General features: G+C 42.2%; 1 protein-coding gene across 3 annotated transcripts in view; it reads left to right on the forward strand.

Annotated features, from left to right (window-relative positions):
- Positions 1-16,808, forward strand: part of SCUBE2 (signal peptide, CUB domain and EGF like domain containing 2) — an 85,052-nt gene that overhangs the window by 32,763 nt on the left and 35,481 nt on the right. For 2 of the 3 annotated variants that reach the window (XM_027852585.1, XM_027852588.1), the window contains exons 7-13: positions 231-347; positions 4,939-5,061; positions 5,540-5,656; positions 5,954-6,040; positions 8,100-8,204; positions 9,449-9,604; positions 10,023-10,229. In XM_027852585.1, coding sequence (XP_027708386.1) covers positions 231-347; positions 4,939-5,061; positions 5,540-5,656; positions 5,954-6,040; positions 8,100-8,204; positions 9,449-9,604; positions 10,023-10,229 — 912 coding nt within the window. The remainder of the gene's footprint in view (positions 1-230; positions 348-4,938; positions 5,062-5,539; positions 5,657-5,953; positions 6,041-8,099; positions 8,205-9,448; positions 9,605-10,022; positions 10,230-16,808) is intronic. The other variant, XM_027852587.1, reaches the window with a different exon arrangement.

Here is a 16,808-nt window from a genome sequence, read left to right on the forward strand (position 1 = left end):
TTTACGTAATAGAAGTTTTAATATTATGGCATAATGCTTTTTTGTATTGTATTGGCAGTCATTGTTTGCATGTTGATTTGTGACATTAGTAATAAAGGCTTTCTGATGGGATGAACTGGTTGCTATGAGGAAAGTGATGGCTGACCAGTGCTCCCAATTAAGGTTCAGCTAACTGGTACACTGAATTCTTTAGAATAAAACATTGCTAACCCTTCTTTCAAAATTTACAGATATTGACGAATGCTCTTTTGAAAGGACCTGTGACCACACATGCATCAATCATCCTGGCACCTTTGAGTGTGCTTGTAATAAAGGATACACCTTGTATGGTTTCACACATTGTGGAGGTGAGGGGAACGTATCTACAGGTACACCATATGGGGGTGACCATGATTTGGGGAGAAAAGGAAGTATGCCCAACCTTGAAGTTTCTTTAGTTTCCTCCATATTGCGTAATGAAAGGAAAATTTCTGTCCTTCCTACACGGGCAACAGCCCATGTTGGCTTTCAGTAAGAGTGAGATGACTAACACTTTCAACAGTTTTGTTTCCTCTCATCAGCATGAAATGGAACAGAAGGGAATTCGGAGCTCTTTCAGCTGTGAAACTGTTTATTTGCTAGGGGACAATTGTACTTGTAATATAAGGAAGTGAATTCTATAAGCTGATTAACAACAACTCCAATAAGCATTTATTAAGCATCTCTTATGTTCATGGTATGGTGCTATGTGTTGAGAAAACAAAAGATGCCACACTTAGTCCTTGCTTTCAGGAAGCTAACAATCTAATTAGGGGCAGGGTAATAAGACACATACACGAGTAAGAAAGATACAAGGAAGAATGTGATATAAATGCAAAAGAGAGATCCAGAAAGGATGCTATGAGGTAGCAGTCCTGGAGGGAGGAGAGATATGAACTCATTTCTACAATGTTTTAAGATTTACAAAGCCTATTTCTCACAATAACATGTAAAATAGGATGTGTAAGTTTTATTATCTTCATTTTATTTCCCTGAGTTGCCAGAGATTCAGAGAGGTTACTGCAGTGCCAGAGCAGGGTTCAAACTCATACTCACACTGAGGAGGCCAGTGAACCACGCTGCCTCATCTCTCAGCTGGTGAAGGCAAGGGTTGTGGGTGGGGAAGGTGGGCAGGAAGAGGCTTTGCATCTGGCAGCACTTGTCAGCCTAGAGCTAGAGTTGTGAACCCCAGGAAAGGAGAGAGGAAACCTCCAGCTGAGCTGCAGCCCTGGTCTGCTCACATGTTTGCTGTTGAGTCAGAGGTCCTAATGCTATGAGTCAGTATTTGGGCCGAATGTGATCATGAGAGGTGTTCTCACCTCTCATAACCCTCATGGACAAATAGTTCTTGCCAATGTATAACTTGAATTTTTACGACTGCAGTTGTAGGTCTGCTTCCTTGTGCTCTGTGAAGAGGAAAGCAGATGTTCACTAAAATGAGTCCAACAGCTCTTCATTCCCCAGTAGCTCACATAAGCTTGAGGATCGTTATCCCGAATCTGATTCCGCTGATAAGTCTGGCGCCTCGTCAGCGTGCTGGGGTGCCCCCAAGGAGCAGTGGAGTGGCTTTCTCTATTGCCGTCGGCTTGAAACCTCACCCATGTGCCTCCCCCAAGATTATGAACTGAGAATCATTTAGTCGGCCAGTCTTTAGTAACTTTTTAGAAGTGGATATTTTCTAAAGAGGTACAGTAAGCACAGTTGGTACCAAACATTCCTTCGAGTCTGTGATGCACAATCCTGCAAGTTCATCCAGAATCCATGGAAAAGGGAGCTCAAGCTCAGACAGCGCAGATGGCACAAGCATAATCAGTTCCTGGAAGGTCTTTTTTCCATTGGTGGGATACCATTTCTTTGCTGGGCTCCTTGTTGGACTAGGAGTCCCAATGATGCAGGTTTCAGACCCGCCTGCCAGCTGACCCATGGATGCTGCTTAGGGCACTGATGAGAAGATCAAGTACAGCTTCTTCTGGACCTTTGGAACTGAAAGTCCCCTCTGGTCCAAAGGAGGAGGAGCCTAAGGAAAAGGTCTAGCCAAGGCTGGAGCCAAAGACTCTCCTTCCTCCCAGAAGGTTCTTCCTTAGGAATGTGCTGGAAAACCACGCACTGCACTTTCTGGAATTCCTCTCTTTTCAGCTCGTTTGATAGTTTATAGATGATTCTTTGGACTTAATCAAGTTTCCTTGGCCTATCAAAACACAGTTCTTGTATAGTTAAAGGCCGTTTCTTGGTCTAACACCTTTTCCTTGATTGAGAAATTGGTTGAGAATTGTTCTCCCCTGGTTTAATATATCAAGCCAAAAATGGTGTGGGATGCTTTGGATTCCAGTCTTGGCCTGTATTAAGTACCCTTTTAGCTTACTCTTAGTTGGGTTAAAAACTGAATGCCTTTCTAGTATATCACAGAACTTTTTAAGGGACCTGCAAATTTGTTTGTACTGAGACATCAAGCAAATGTGTATATATTTGGTTTTGGGGGGTGGGGAGGAAGTCATATTCTGTCCTGTTTTCCTTTTTGGATTTGGGATGGGTGCCAGAAAAACATGGGTTCTTCTCTCTTTGCCATTGACAAATGTTACACTTAATTTGAGTCACATTAAGGGACTGGTTCTGGGCCCACAAGGGCTGTGACACACCATTCACTACTTTTCCCTGAGGAGTCCCTTTATTCTGGAACCATGTATATAGTTCATACCTGGCTCAGTCTTGGAGCTCATCATGCCTCTAATGAGAGGAGGGATTAGGTTTCATTTTCTCACTCTCTTTGGCTAGTAAAACTCCCACACCAGCACCCTAGAGAAAAATTATATAAAGGTTAGGCTGTGGTTCATGTTTAGGGTCTCCCCAAAGTGGAGAGTAGAAAGGTACTCTGTGTACAATATGGATCAGATATGGGATAGGTATTTATTTCTAGTGCACAAAAAGAAGGCTAACAGACACAAAAGACTTAGCCTACACTGAGGGGCTTAAAACAGGATTTAGTAACTTAACTTAAACTTCGCCAGGGGGCTAATACTTAAACCTCAGTGGAATTCTTTATAGAATTTTGGAGGATTACTCAATAAGCATTTCACATTTCACCTTCTGCACTGTCCAGCAGCTCCCACATCACAGCTGATGAAACAAGTTAAGCATGAACCCATCCTCCAATTGGTGTCATCTTTTCCTGGAGCACTGGAGTTGTTATCAGGGACCCCTCTCCTTGCCAGGCGGTCAGGCGGCTCTGACCAGAAGGACCTAGGACCTCTGGGCCCCTTGAACTCACAAAGTCATCTTCAAGCCTGTGTATCACAAGATATCCATTCAAATGCAAAAGAGTCAGCCCCCAATTCAGGTGCAGGCACACCTGTGCTTTATCTGCCATGTGCTCTTAGCCTCACGGTAGCTAGGAGCTACCATTTCTCTCCCAGCCCTCATGAGAGGTGCTGAAGATGTTCCCAATGCAGGTAAAGCTAGAAGAGAAGAGAGCATTGAGTCTAGGGTCACCCTTCTGAAGTAACTAACAAGTCTCCTCTTTCTGCTCTGCAACCAATAAGGGGTCTGCGTGGGAGCTTCAAAGTACCAAGTCCTTTCAGCAATGTACCACCACAGGACTGGAAGCAGCAGGGAACCTCCTTATGCCCAGGTGCTGAGGCCCAATGTCCCCAGAGTCCCGTTCCCTGGGGTGGCTTCATTTCCCTTCTCCCTCCCTCCCTTTAGTAGTCTGTCATTCTAGGAGAGATGATTGCTTGTTTCTTCTCATGCGTTAGAGGTATGTGAAGGGAAAAAATATATATATAAATATATATTTATGAGAGAGAGAGAGAGAGAGAGAGAGAGAGAGACAGAAACATAGGAAGCAAGAGAAAAACTGGTTTGATTACAAATGTTAGTGAATCAATCCACTAGTGAAATTTGTGCCAGTCCCATTAAGTTAAGGAATCCAGATGAATGACTAATAGGTGAAGGGATAAGTTAATGCCAAGCATGTTTCCTACAGAAAATGAACAATTCTGTTTCCTTTTAAAATCTTATTTGGGAAACAGCATGCGGTGGTGGGAAAAGCACTGGCGTAAGAGTCAGATAATTTGGGGTGCGTCTGGGGATACACATACCGTGTAACCTTGGGCCAGTGGCTTCATCCTTTCTGGGCCTTAGCTTCCTCATCTCTAGAATGGAGATAATAATACTTGCACCATCTATGTTACAGGGTTGTTGTTGTTAGGAGAAGACTTTGGATGCACTAAAGCAGTCAGGTCAAACTCAAATAGAAATGGGGGCCATTATTCTGTATGTAAGGATCCCTGAGGACCACATACTGACTTAGTTTTTAAAATGTAATATTATCTGTATTTTATTGTATTTTTTATCTATTTTGTTAAATATTTTCCAATTGCATTTTAATCTGGTTTGGGCTGCATTTGGGAGTGTTGTGGGCTGCACAGGGCCCAGGCCTCTGCTGTAAAGCATTATATAAATGCAAGCTGTTACTAACATTTGTATCATGTAATTCCCTTGTTTCTGATCACAAAGGGTAAAGATCAGGAGTAGGAAATCTGCGGCCTCCAGACCACATGTGAAGTTTGGATTCAGTCAAAGGGCCATACCTGAGAATCTAGGGGTCCACATGTGGCCTCAGGGCTGCAGGTTTCCCACTCTTGGTAAAGATGATATATAACTGAATCGTAGAATCTCTGAGTTGAAAGAGACCTTGGAAATCATCTGGCCCAAACCATATGAGATCAATAATCTCATCTAAAATATCCCTGCATAGCTGCCAATGAGCCATTGCAATAAGGAGCTCACCATTTTGTGAGGTAGCTGTTTCCACTTTTGGACAGTTCTCAGCATAAAGGAGATTTTCCATAGAGTGAGAGGAAGTCTTTTGCCTTCTAACTCTGGGTATGAAGTCCATTCACCAAAGCTGATTTTCTTCCTCAGACACTAATGAGTGTAGCATCAATAATGGAGGCTGCCAGCAGATCTGCATGAACACCGTGGGAAGTTATGAGTGCCAGTGCCTCTCAGGCTACCAGCTCCACTGGAACAAGAAGGACTGCATGGGTAAGGCCTACTGCTTGTGTTTCCTCCATCCACAGGCTCTGACCATTTGACTAGAAGGGGGTGCAGTAGTGAGCATTTTTACAAGTCTTGATCCGACAGCCGTGTGGAGTGGGTTGCCATGTCTTCCATGCCTTTTGCACTTGATACGCCGTCCGTTGTTTAAAAATGGTTGAGAAACAGGAGATACTTTGTAGGGTCTTTGGTACTCTCTTCTGTGTTTCTGTCAGGTGTATGCTTCTGTTTTCTATGGGGCTTTCCTGTATGAAAAGTAGCCCACCTAGGGCTGTTGTCCTGGGATGTGAAATGGAGTGTGTACCTCTGGCTTCTTCTGGCTTCTTCTTCTTCCCTGACCAGAACATTAGTTAGATGGAATGTGCTTTGACATGTTCATGTTTTTGTGTTGCCTTCCATAATTTTCAACTGTGGAAGAAAACTATGTTTTCTGTTTCCATACATATTTGTGTTTTGTCTTGTTTAGAAGTAAAGGGATTCCGGCCTGGTAACATGTCCCCCAAAGTGTCCATGCGCTGTACTAAGAGTGGTGGAGTGGATAACTGCTTCCTAAACTGTCCCTCAGATGTCCACCTCTCTCCAGGTGAGTGATCAAGTCTGCTTCACCCCCACCCCCGACCCCAAGGCTTTACCTGAGGCAGAGATAAGTGGATGCCTGCTGTGGAAATAGACCACTCTAACCAAAGTGCTTTTCTTTTTTTTTTTAACATGGAACTTTCTTGGCATTTTGTCTAAATAAACCTCTTTTACGTTAGGTCATAGACAGCAAAGGCCAGAATGATTTTAGTTTCCACTCCCTGTAGGTAGGGATTTTAGCTGCGTTACCTGTGTGCGATGTGTCCATATATGTAATTGTTGAATTCTGTGTTTTGCCTGTTAGGATATCAAGATGCCTATTCTGTCACCTGTGGTGCCTCTTCTCATCTCAGGAGTCAACTACATAAATCTAATGATTCTGCTTTATTGGGTAATTACCAAAGCCGTACATTCTATAACAGTGCTCAGTGTTTTCCAGGTAGGCTGACAGGGCCATGTTGCTGAGAGCTGACCACATTTTATCTGTCAAATGAGAATAATAATAATGATAATTAATAATAATAATAACAATGGTAGTTAATAGTAACAATCCCTGCCTTATCTACTCCATAGGCTTGCTATGAGGATCAATTGAGATCATAGATATAAATATTTTGTAAGTCATAAAGCATTCTACAAATTTAGGATTTTTTTCCCCTTAGGAACTTTCCTGCACACAAAGAACATTTTATAATTTTTCCTTGCCTGTGGCCTTCAAACCAGTTGAGCCCTCAGAGATACTAAATGTTCTTAACCCACACCATCCCTTACATTTCTGGTCTTATCACATGAAGTAACAGCTGACAGTTTATAGAAACTTCTCAGTTAGTGATCAGGACTTCCTACAAACCCCCAGAGAAACTGGTAAGTACACAGGGAACACGTGTGCCCCAGCACACACAGAGGCTCATAGAAATTGGCACAACTCAGAAAGAGACAGAGAGTAATGGAATTTCCCAGCCCCTGTTTGGCTTTTAAAACCTTTACCATATGACTGCAGCCTACCTTTCCAGCCCTATCCTTCACTCCTCCCCATGCAGTCTGTGGTCCTGCCAAGCTGACCTTTTTGCTCTTCCTTATTCATGACATTCTCATGCCCTCTCACCATGCCTTTGCACAGACTTTTCCTCTTGCCTGGAATGCCCTCCCTCCTCGCCTCTGCGTCTTAGAACGCCTAGTTTCCTTTAAGCTCAGCTCAAGCACCAGTTCCTACACAAGGCCTCTGCTGGTCCCACCAGCCCCAAATGCCTCCCTCTGGAATTACCTTGCAGTCATTTTAGACAAGCTTATGTGCACACAATGCCCCCCACTCCTATTCAATGTAAGTTTGGACCATTCTATTTTAGTATGTGTACCCTTGCCCTGTGCTGGCGCATGGGGGGTGCTTAATCAGTACTTGCTGATTGATTGATTGACCTCTGTCAACTTGAGTATGCACTTATAAGCCTGTGTAGCCCAAGAAGTCATGTGAATAATTGTCCCTCACTCCCCGTATTGCACAAGAGCTCTTGTGGGAGCAGGTAAGCGTGTCTGCCAAGTGGTCCATGCAATTTAAATAGCATCTGGACCCTGGAGACCTATCCTGAAAGCGCAGGAAGTCTGCCTGAGACCCTGCCCTTTCCCAGAACATGGACGTATGGGAACTAGAGGGAACCGAGTCACCTGACTCATGGCCACCCTCGGAGGTGGACTGAGTTCAGTACATTTAGTTCAAGTAACATCAGCCTTGCTCTTCAATTATAAAGCCATCTTCTCCTTCTGTACCAAAGCCATGGGAAGGCAATGGGCATGTTGACCTGGTCCTGTCCCATCTCATGCACGTAGGTCTGCTCTTTAAAATTGGTCTGCTTTTTTATGCTTTTCTGCAAGGGAATGGCTTATGAAATTTCTATTTTGTCTTTCTGGAAGGTTTGCCTTTAGAGGGTTCTTTTTTTTAAAATGTCAGAGAAGTCTTGTTGACTTCTACAGACCCTGTTCTAATTGGGACTGTGAAGACATCCTGACCTTTCAGAAAGTTACAAGATACTTTTCTCACTTGTAGCTTTTCCAATACTTTTTCTGTCATATTTGAACTTTGGATTATTTTTCTTTCTTTGAAAAATTTATTGATGTATTTATTTCGTCCCAGAAGACACTTCTCTATAAAGTGCATTCCTTCAAGAAACAATTTACTTTGTATTTTTTTTTTTGAAGTGGAGAGATATGTATAGCTTTACAAGCAGACTTTTTCTGGCGCTATAAATAGGATTATGGTATCTAATAATCCAGTTTGGGGTTAAATCAACAACTAAGAGGTTTAGATTTTTCTCAGGCTATGGATAAGATAGCAAATGCGGAAGTCTGGTGTTTTTAAAGTATTAAAAATGTGTAACGTGCCCTTGCTCAGTATTATCTGATCTTTTCATTCCTTTGCCTCTGAGGGTAATATCTCTCACTATTTCTTTCTGAAGATGTCGCCATCGTCAGGACAAGTGTCACCTTTAGGCTGAATGAAGGCAAATGTAGTTTGAAAAGAGCTGAACTGCTTCCAGAGGGCCTGTCATCAACGATACCAGGTATGGATGGACGTGTCTCCATGCAGCAGGGTGTCTGACATTTGGAGCTCATCTACATGTTTGGAGAAACTAAATTGGAGACTTAGAGATAGCAAAAGGCCCATCTGAAGATGCTCTTGTGCCTGAATTCAGCTTGGTTTAAGGACAGTGACCTTCAATGGGGTGAGGACATTTTGGATCAGATCATAATTTCTCCAGAGGATTTTTTTTTACAGAGGTAAGGCCAGGGGCAGTTAGGTGGCACAGTAGATAGAGCTCTGGCCTTGGAGTCAGGAGGACCTGAGTTCAAATCCGGCCTCAGACACTTGACACTTACTAGCTTTGTTACCCGGGGCAAGTCACTTAATCCCATTGCCTAGCAAAAAACAAACAAGCAAACAAAACAAAGTTAAGGCTGTCCCAAAGGTCTTGGTGCAATTTTAAGCAAGAATCATTTAAAGTAAAGTAGTTACTTCTAAGTAAATGAAGCAGGATTTGGAGCTAAAAGAAAAAAAGATTGAGGAAGAATACAGTGTAAAATTCTCCAGTTGTGTGGTTTCTTGGAGAGAGAGTGGCCTCCAGGCCCTGCCTTTGGCTGGTCCGGGTCAGAGCAGCTAACTTCCCCTTCCTCAGTTTCATGGGAGAGAAGATCTTTGGGGATCCTAAGGGTAGAAACAGCAAGGGTGAGTGGGACCCAAAGACCCTGGGTTGGGGGTTGGAGAATGTAGGTGCAAATCCTGGTGGGGCCATTTATTAATTTTGTGAGTTTAGGCAAGTCACTAAACTTCCCTGGGCCTTTGTTTCCTCATCAATAAAGTGGGAATAATAGTACTTTCACTGCCTGTTTCACAGAGTGGTGAGATAGGTACTTTGTAAACCTCAAAACACATGCAAATGTAAGCTATTATCATTTATTTGCACACAAGCAGTTGTGATAATGAAAGCTGAACTCCAGGGGATTGGCAGATACTCTCCAGCACTGGTACTGTTTTCATACTTAGATTTCTGATCAGTAGGAAAAACCTTTTTTGTCAATGGAATGACTTCTCAGGAGGATGAATCAATTTTAAAATGATCTGATCCAGGAGGCTCTGGCTTTTTAAAGTGTGAGCAAAGCATTTATATGTATTGTAATCTCTTGATGCCTGATTTTATCATTTGATCGCTTAAATGCTTTCGTAACAAAATGTTTATTGGCACTGTAGTGAATGTTCTGTTGATTTTGCTAGAATTTGGCTTCCTGTAATTCTGTTTTTTTCACACAGAGAAGTACAGCTCAATAAAAGAGGGCTTCCACTATGTAAACCTTACATGTGGCTCTGGCAAGCAAGTCCCTGGGGCCTTTGGCAGACCAACCACGACTAAAGAAATGTTTATCAGTGTTGACTTTGAGCTCGAAGCAAACCAACAGGAGGTGACAGGTTGGTTTGAAGTTTCCCCAGGTACAATCAAGGCTTCTCCCAGCTTGTTCCTTATTTCTTCATCTTTCACTTTTCAGCTTTCTTTACCAAAAAGTAAAAATAATGAAGTATCTCCTTTTTCTATTTTTTTTTTTTTTTTGCCTCCAAGCTACATTGATTTGGTTTGGAAGCAGAAGGATTTTGCCTTCCTTACAAGAACCCAAAGTTGACATTTTGTGATTGCCAAATTTCTGTTTCATTTGAATGCTGCCTAGTCTGTCAGTACCACTTTCCTGTGATGAAGACCTTTCTCTCCCCTATCTAATATTGTAGTTTGGGACTTTGGCTTGTGTTGGCATTTCAGACTGGATGCTGCCAGGTGTTGTGGCTCCTATACCCTTTCCATGTTGTTCCTTACCTCTTACTCTTGATTCTATAGCATCTTGTGATCTGAGCTGTGTCCTGAGGAAGACAGAGAAGAGATTACGTAAAGCTATCCGCACCCTCCGGAAAACAGTTCACCGGGAGCAGTTCCATCTTCGTTTGTCAGGAGTGGATTTTGAAGTGGCACAAAAGTCCCCTAGGGCGTCTGAACACTCTACAGATCCCTGTGGCTTGGGGCAAGAGCACAGAAAGGACAAATGTGGTGAGTAGGCTGGCTAGGAGCCTTCCTTATTATATAACCCATCCATAATCTGTTTATGTCCCCAATTAGAGAACTAGGTTACAGACTAATGAGTGTTAGATATAGTAGATGAGAGCAAAGGTGAGCATCATCCATTGTGTGAGTGGGATTCAGCTCTGTTCAGAATACACTGGGCCAAGGTGAAAAAGGGATTGTAATTCCTATACGTTATCCTTAAGACAGAGAAAATTATGTAGACCTTGATTTCCTCATAGAACATCTTGTAGCTTATCTTTTGACCAAACACCCATATAATAATAGGAAGAATTTACCACTGGAAGACAGGAGTAGAGTCAGGAAGCATGGTGGGTAGTCCAGAGAATAAGGGATAGCTGGTTTGGGGCCACTGCCCAAAATGGAGGTTCTGAGAAGAACTTACCAGTGGTAGATCTAATTATTATATGAATAAGTTCTTCCTGGACACCCTGCCTTTTGGGAAAGAGCCCAGACCAGCCATCTCTCCTTCTCCAATCTTAGTCCTCATGTCCCTCAGTAAGTATGTTCTCCTTCTCTCATCTTTGCTTTTCAGCTCCCCTTTTGTAATTTTCCCTTCTTTAGAATATAAGCTCCTTGAGGGCAGGCACTGTTTGTCTTTTTGCTTGAATTTGTGTCCCCGATACTTTGTACAGTGCTTGACACATAGTAGGTGCTTAATAAATGTTAATTGACTAACACATATAGTACTAAGACCCAACCTCAGAGTCAACCAAAGGGTTACAAAAGTCCTTAAAGTGAGTGCTGAAGAGAGAAACTTGAGTTCTATTTTGAAACAAAAAGATGATATTTTTAGAATTAAACACTGAGTACTGCACTATTTCAGAATTGTTTTGGAGGCCCTGTCACTGGGGTCATGTGGATTCTGTTCCTTTTGTAATGCATTACACAGTGGTAAGTATCAAAACTTGGTTACTTGGTTTAAGAGAAATTAAGACAGTCTGAGGACGAAAGAGTCTTTAGATATGAAGACTTTGGTCCTCATTTCTTAGAAAATCATTAAAAGAATTTTCAAAATCTTTGGCCCTGATTAAGGAGAACTGAGATGCTAAATCTCAGAACGATTATGATCGATTTTCTGCCAGGGGCATGTACCACAAAACCCATGCCCTCAAATCATCTTTTTCAAATGGATTCATTTGGAGGGAGGGAGACCCCAGGACACCTTAAAGCTGCTGCCCTGGGAAGGAGAGAAAGAGATTGGCCTAGGGCCAAGCTGTCAGTGAGCTTGCCTGGAGAATGAGCACATGGAGCAGCCTCCCATCTTAACTAATTATTCTTGGTTGTTTTTATCCCGCTGAAGGAGTGCACATTCTGTCAGGGCCCTCTAAATGTCAGCGCCCCTGTCAAGACCTTGGTTATCCCACTCTATTATGCCTTATGTCATTATCATAATAACATTAGAAAACACACTACCCCATTAAATTGTAGGAGAGATTCCCAGAATCTTGGCTTAAACCTATCTTAGAATCCTGATACCTCTGAACAGGTTGCAAGAGAAGTTCTCTTCTCTCACACTCTAGGGGAAATGACTTAAGGCACAGGCTTTGGCTTTCTCCAAGTCGGGGAGTAGAGAAGTACTCCATGTACAATGCAAATCAGTCATCAGAAGGTTGTTTATTTCTTTTACACAGAAGAAATGCTGGACTGCCTAAGAACCAGAAGCACACACCCAGCAATACTTGAACTTATACCTTCTGTTAGATACTTCGGAGGTGATGTAGGACTACTCAAGTGGCATTGCATTTCACCACGGCTCCATGCTGTCCGAGCATGCCCCTCCAGGTCCCAGCCCTCTGACAAGCCAGGCCGAGTTTTAGCCGACCCACCTTTTGGTGGTCTTTTCCAAGAAGAGCTCTTGCAGATATAGAGGGGGCACTTGCCCTCATGCATCGGTCGCCACCTGAGGAATCCAGAAACTTCTGACCTCTTGAATGTATAAGGCTGCTTTTAAGGCTGGACACACGTGCCAGGATTGCTGTGTGGTCACCTCTGGTCAGGGAAGAAAACCCAAAAATGCAAGGCCCAGGCTGAGGCTTGCCTAGCAAGCTCCTGCACTAGCTGCCGTGTGTGAACAGTTTTTCACATCTGCCAGGCTAGGGAGGTGGGGCAGCCCCCTCCCTCACCCTTCACAAGAAGCCTAGGGAGTTTCTTGCTACTTTGGAGAACTGCCGTAAGGGAGAGACTGAGTGGAGTCATTCTCATTTTAAGGTTCACCAAGGGGGCTGATCCTGTGTGACTCGGCCTCCTGCCACCATCTTAAGCCTGTTTGGAGTAGAGGAGCCTGCCTGCCCCTGGAGCCCCATTCCCCATACATGCTCCTTGGGGTGCATTACCTGATACAGGCTGTTTGCAGATTTTTGCTATTACAAATACTTTTGGTACTGAGAGGTCATTTTTTTCTTTTTATAATGTCTTTAGCCCTAGTAGCGGAGATGCTGGCTCTAGGGCTCTGGTCAGTGCTGTGATTGATTGCACATTGCTATATGGCTCTGTTTGTAGTGTATTAGAGAATCATTTTCCCCAAAGTCCCTATCTTTAGAGGTTTTTGCTATTTTTGTGCTGCTTGTAGGGGTTGCTTAAGGTTGTCTTGAATTGTATTTCTCTGCTTCTAAGGAAATCTCAAATTACCATCTATTACACCTATCTCTGGAGTTGTATTTTCCCCATTAAGTATAAATTCCTTAAGGACAGGGATCGTTTGATTTTTACCTTTATATCCTCAAAATCTAGTAGTAGATACGTGATCAAAGTTGAATTGAATTGAACTGGTGAACTGAACCCTTGGGAACTCACCTGATGAAATTGAAAGCTGGGGTTTTTGTTTGTTCATTTTGCTTTTCCAAAATAGAGTGGAAAGCAACTCTCTCTGTTTACTCAGCAAATTCTCAAATATTCCTGCATTATCCCAACTGTCTTTCTTAAACAAAAAATAAAACCGGTTAATTTTTTCCTCTTTTTAAATACTAGGTGTGACCATTTCTTACACATAAAAAGTCTTTTTTTTTGTCTTAAAAAATAGCTCTTATATACATAGTACTTTATAGGTTACAAAGTGTTCTTCCAACAGTCCACAAGGTATAGGTCCCTCCTACTTTCTGGGGTTCTGTTTATCAAGTTGTGTGTTACAAACAAGCCATCTCTCTCTCAGACCTATCAGAGTCAGATTCTCCCTCCCACCCACCCACCCATCTTTGTTAGATTGCTTTTGGATGGCTTTGTACGTTAGTCCGTGAGTCTCTGTGACAGAAACTTGGGGAAAACTGATTTCTCGGGCCCCATAGACCAAATCCTCATGAGAATGTTGCTGTAACGCTGCCTGGTATATGTTGCTTGAGTACAAAGGTCTAAGGATAAGGGTCAGATGTTATCTTAAGAGAGGCCTAATGACCATGACAGCTTATTCAGCTTGCACAGTGTATTTTATATGTAGCTGCCTGTGGTGAGTGAACGTGTCTTTAAAATGCTTGTCAAACTAAATTAGGTGGGGCTTTGTTTTGTTTGGTTCTTAATGAGGCAGAGTGACTTTTCCCCAGTAGCTGCACTTGCCATAGAAGGATTCGGGAAGCCTGGTTGGGCTCAATCACCCAGATTTCAGCTTTAAAGATTTCATACCAAGAAGAAAATCACAAGGAATTAATGGTTATACATCTTCCCCTTGTGCTGAGTAGGCTGTTGTGCTGGTTCAGGCTTAAGGCAGAGGAATTGTCAGAGGGAGGGAGTTGGGGTAAGGGTCAGATGCTTTAGAAAGCAGTTGATGCTTTTCCCTGTTCACTTCATACATTTGAAATAGGACTGGGCAGGTCCCTTGGTTTTAAAAGAAAATGTTCATGGACGGTTGGGTTTGTGAATTGTCGGGGGAAAAGTGACTAGTTTAAAGATATTCTCATTTGCTTTGTCTGATGGGATTCATAGAAACCAGAAGGATGAGCAAGATCTGCACTCTGCTGGTACTATGTAAGGATCAAACCAAAAGAATGGATGGAATCTGACAGGATCTTTTTCTTTTTGTTTTTTTAGTTGGGCAATGGGGGTTAAGTGACTTGCCCAGGGTCACACAGCTAGTTAAGTGTTATGTGTCTGAGGCCAGATTTGAACCCAGGTCCTCCTGAATCCAGGGCCAGTGCTCTATCCACTGCGCCACCTAGCTGCCCCAATCTTTTTATTTTAGATTCAAGACATAATTTTTGGCGGCTGCAAGAGGAAGGAACTTTGCTCTGGGCTAACAGAGGAAAGAGGAAGTATGTATGTGTGCGTGTGCACACGCACAACTTAACTTACCAGGCATATGGGAAATGTCTCCTTCCTGGTTATCTTTTAGTCCAACTCATTTGTCTGATGGGTGAATCTCTGACAAGTTTATCTAACCTTTGCTTGAATATCTCTTAAGGCAAGGAATTTGCTTCCTTCTGAGATGGTGTGTTCATTTTCATACAGTTTTAATGTCTAGGAAATTCTTATATTTTGATCTGAAATCTACCTTCCTTTAACTTTTCATTCGTCCTGGTTTTCTTGAATGAGAAAAAGTAGTGGACAATATTTTGACTCCTGACGCCTAATCAGAAGTGTTTTCTTTTAGAGATTTATGTACAGTAAGACCTCACTGACTTGAACACATCTTTTTGGAAGTTGAGATAATTGAAATAGGGGTTGATTTGAAAGTTGCCTGTGCACTGCCTATTAAAAGAGGAGTCTGTGGAGCAGTGAAGAGTAGTGCAAAGGATACGCTATCCTTGAGTTGAAGCAAACTTTTCAAATATATTAGAAACACGTTAAAAAATGTAAAGATATCATATCACCTCCTTGAGGTGTGAAAGTTACCTTGGGTTTTCAAAGAGCAAGTTAGTAGAGAACAAAGTCTGACAGGTCTCACCCAGATGAAGAGCCTTCAGATACAGGTCTAATCCTTGAAATGCCAAGTGTGGAGAAAGAGGCTTATCACTGGGTTGGCCACAGCAAATGATCCTGAAGATCACTTAATAAGTCATAAATGAATTGTAATCTATATCAATGGGAGGAGTATCCAGACTGGTAAAAATGTGGGCCCTTGAAATAATACCAAGAATAACACATTTTAGAGCTAAAGAGAAACCATTTAGGAAATAATGTTTTCTGATAAGGTTTTAAAGAAAGTTATGAATGAGGCACAGTGTTGCCCATCTGTAATCCTAGCTATGGCATCGGCTAAGTTTGGTGTGTCTCTTGAGTTTGGTAGTCCTGAGCTGCAGGTATCTAAACTAAGTTTGGTATTGGTAGGGTAGGCCCTCGGGAGTAGGAGCTGCCTGAAGAGGAAGGAGCCAGCCCAGGTCAGTGAAGACTGAGTTAACTGCATTTTGTGTTTCTTAACTTGACCTGACCAGAATAACCCAATTTTTTCCCCCTAAAAAACACATTTATAATAAATTGAAAATTTTAAATTTTAAAATAATTAGATGCTTTTAATATGATCGTATAGATTTGTTGTTGAAGAAAAATATCTGATATTCTGGGTGATAACAGTTTAACTCTTAATATAACTGGTATAAAATATTCCTTAGAATAAGACCAAGCTATGATATTTCCCAAAGATCATGCAGCTTTATGTTGCCTTAAAATTATTCTCCAATTGTTTTGCACATATAGATTTTGTCTCCCCAACTAAACTGTAATAATAATTATGTACCTAGACATTGTCCTAGGTTCTTGTTGCTGCCCCCAGAGGTTTTGTTCTGGTATTAAAGATGCCTCAGATATATAGCTAGACATGAATCATTCTTGTGTACAAGGTAGAAGCATCCCCATTAACACTATATTTGAAAAAGTTAATGTCTAATCATGTACCTGACCTGTGATTTTAGCCTTGCCCTTAAAATAAAGAACAGATGGGCTGAGAGAGAGGGAGAGGGAGAGGGAAGGGGAGAGAGAGAGAGAGAGAGGGAGAGAGAGAGAAAGAGAAAGAGAGATTGATTGCATGTGGGGAAAAGCAGCAGACATATTCAGATTCAGTTCCCTGTGCCTCTGTGAGGCCTTGCCATGGAACCATGTGGCCCCAGAATTGTCATTGGCTAGACGGAGTGATAGAGTAATGAGGATTCCTGGGCTGACTCTGGAGCAATAAAAATGAGTTAGTTTCTAAACAAGTGGTAGGATTTTCAGGACCAAGCCTCCCAAAGAAGAGGAGTTTATGGGATAAAGCTGAGTCAGTAAACCAAGCCTTATGGAAAGAAGAGTTCCTGGGCAATACTGGACAGTGCAGGACAGTGGTCTAGTAATTACTAGACCACACTTTCTGGAGAGAAGATAAGGGATTATTTTACTAAATGGAGGAGCTCCAGGACCATTCAGAAACTAGAGTCAATCAATGGACGGAGTCATGATGTAGAAGAATAAACCCAGACCTTACTCTTTCTATCAGTGAGCTCATAGACCCAGACAAAAAAAGGGGAGTGTTAATTAGATTAAATGGGAAAGAAATATCCAGGAAATATTAACCAAAAAAAGCAGGAGAAACAGAAGCCTTAAAGGGAATCTGATAGAAAAGTCAAGGAAAAAAAAAAGAAAAAAGGA

Source organism: Vombatus ursinus, unplaced genomic scaffold (genome assembly GCF_900497805.2).
Source record: "Vombatus ursinus unplaced genomic scaffold, bare-nosed wombat genome assembly UNPS02009770.1, whole genome shotgun sequence".
NCBI classification, from domain to species: Eukaryota; Metazoa; Chordata; class Mammalia; order Diprotodontia; family Vombatidae; genus Vombatus; species Vombatus ursinus.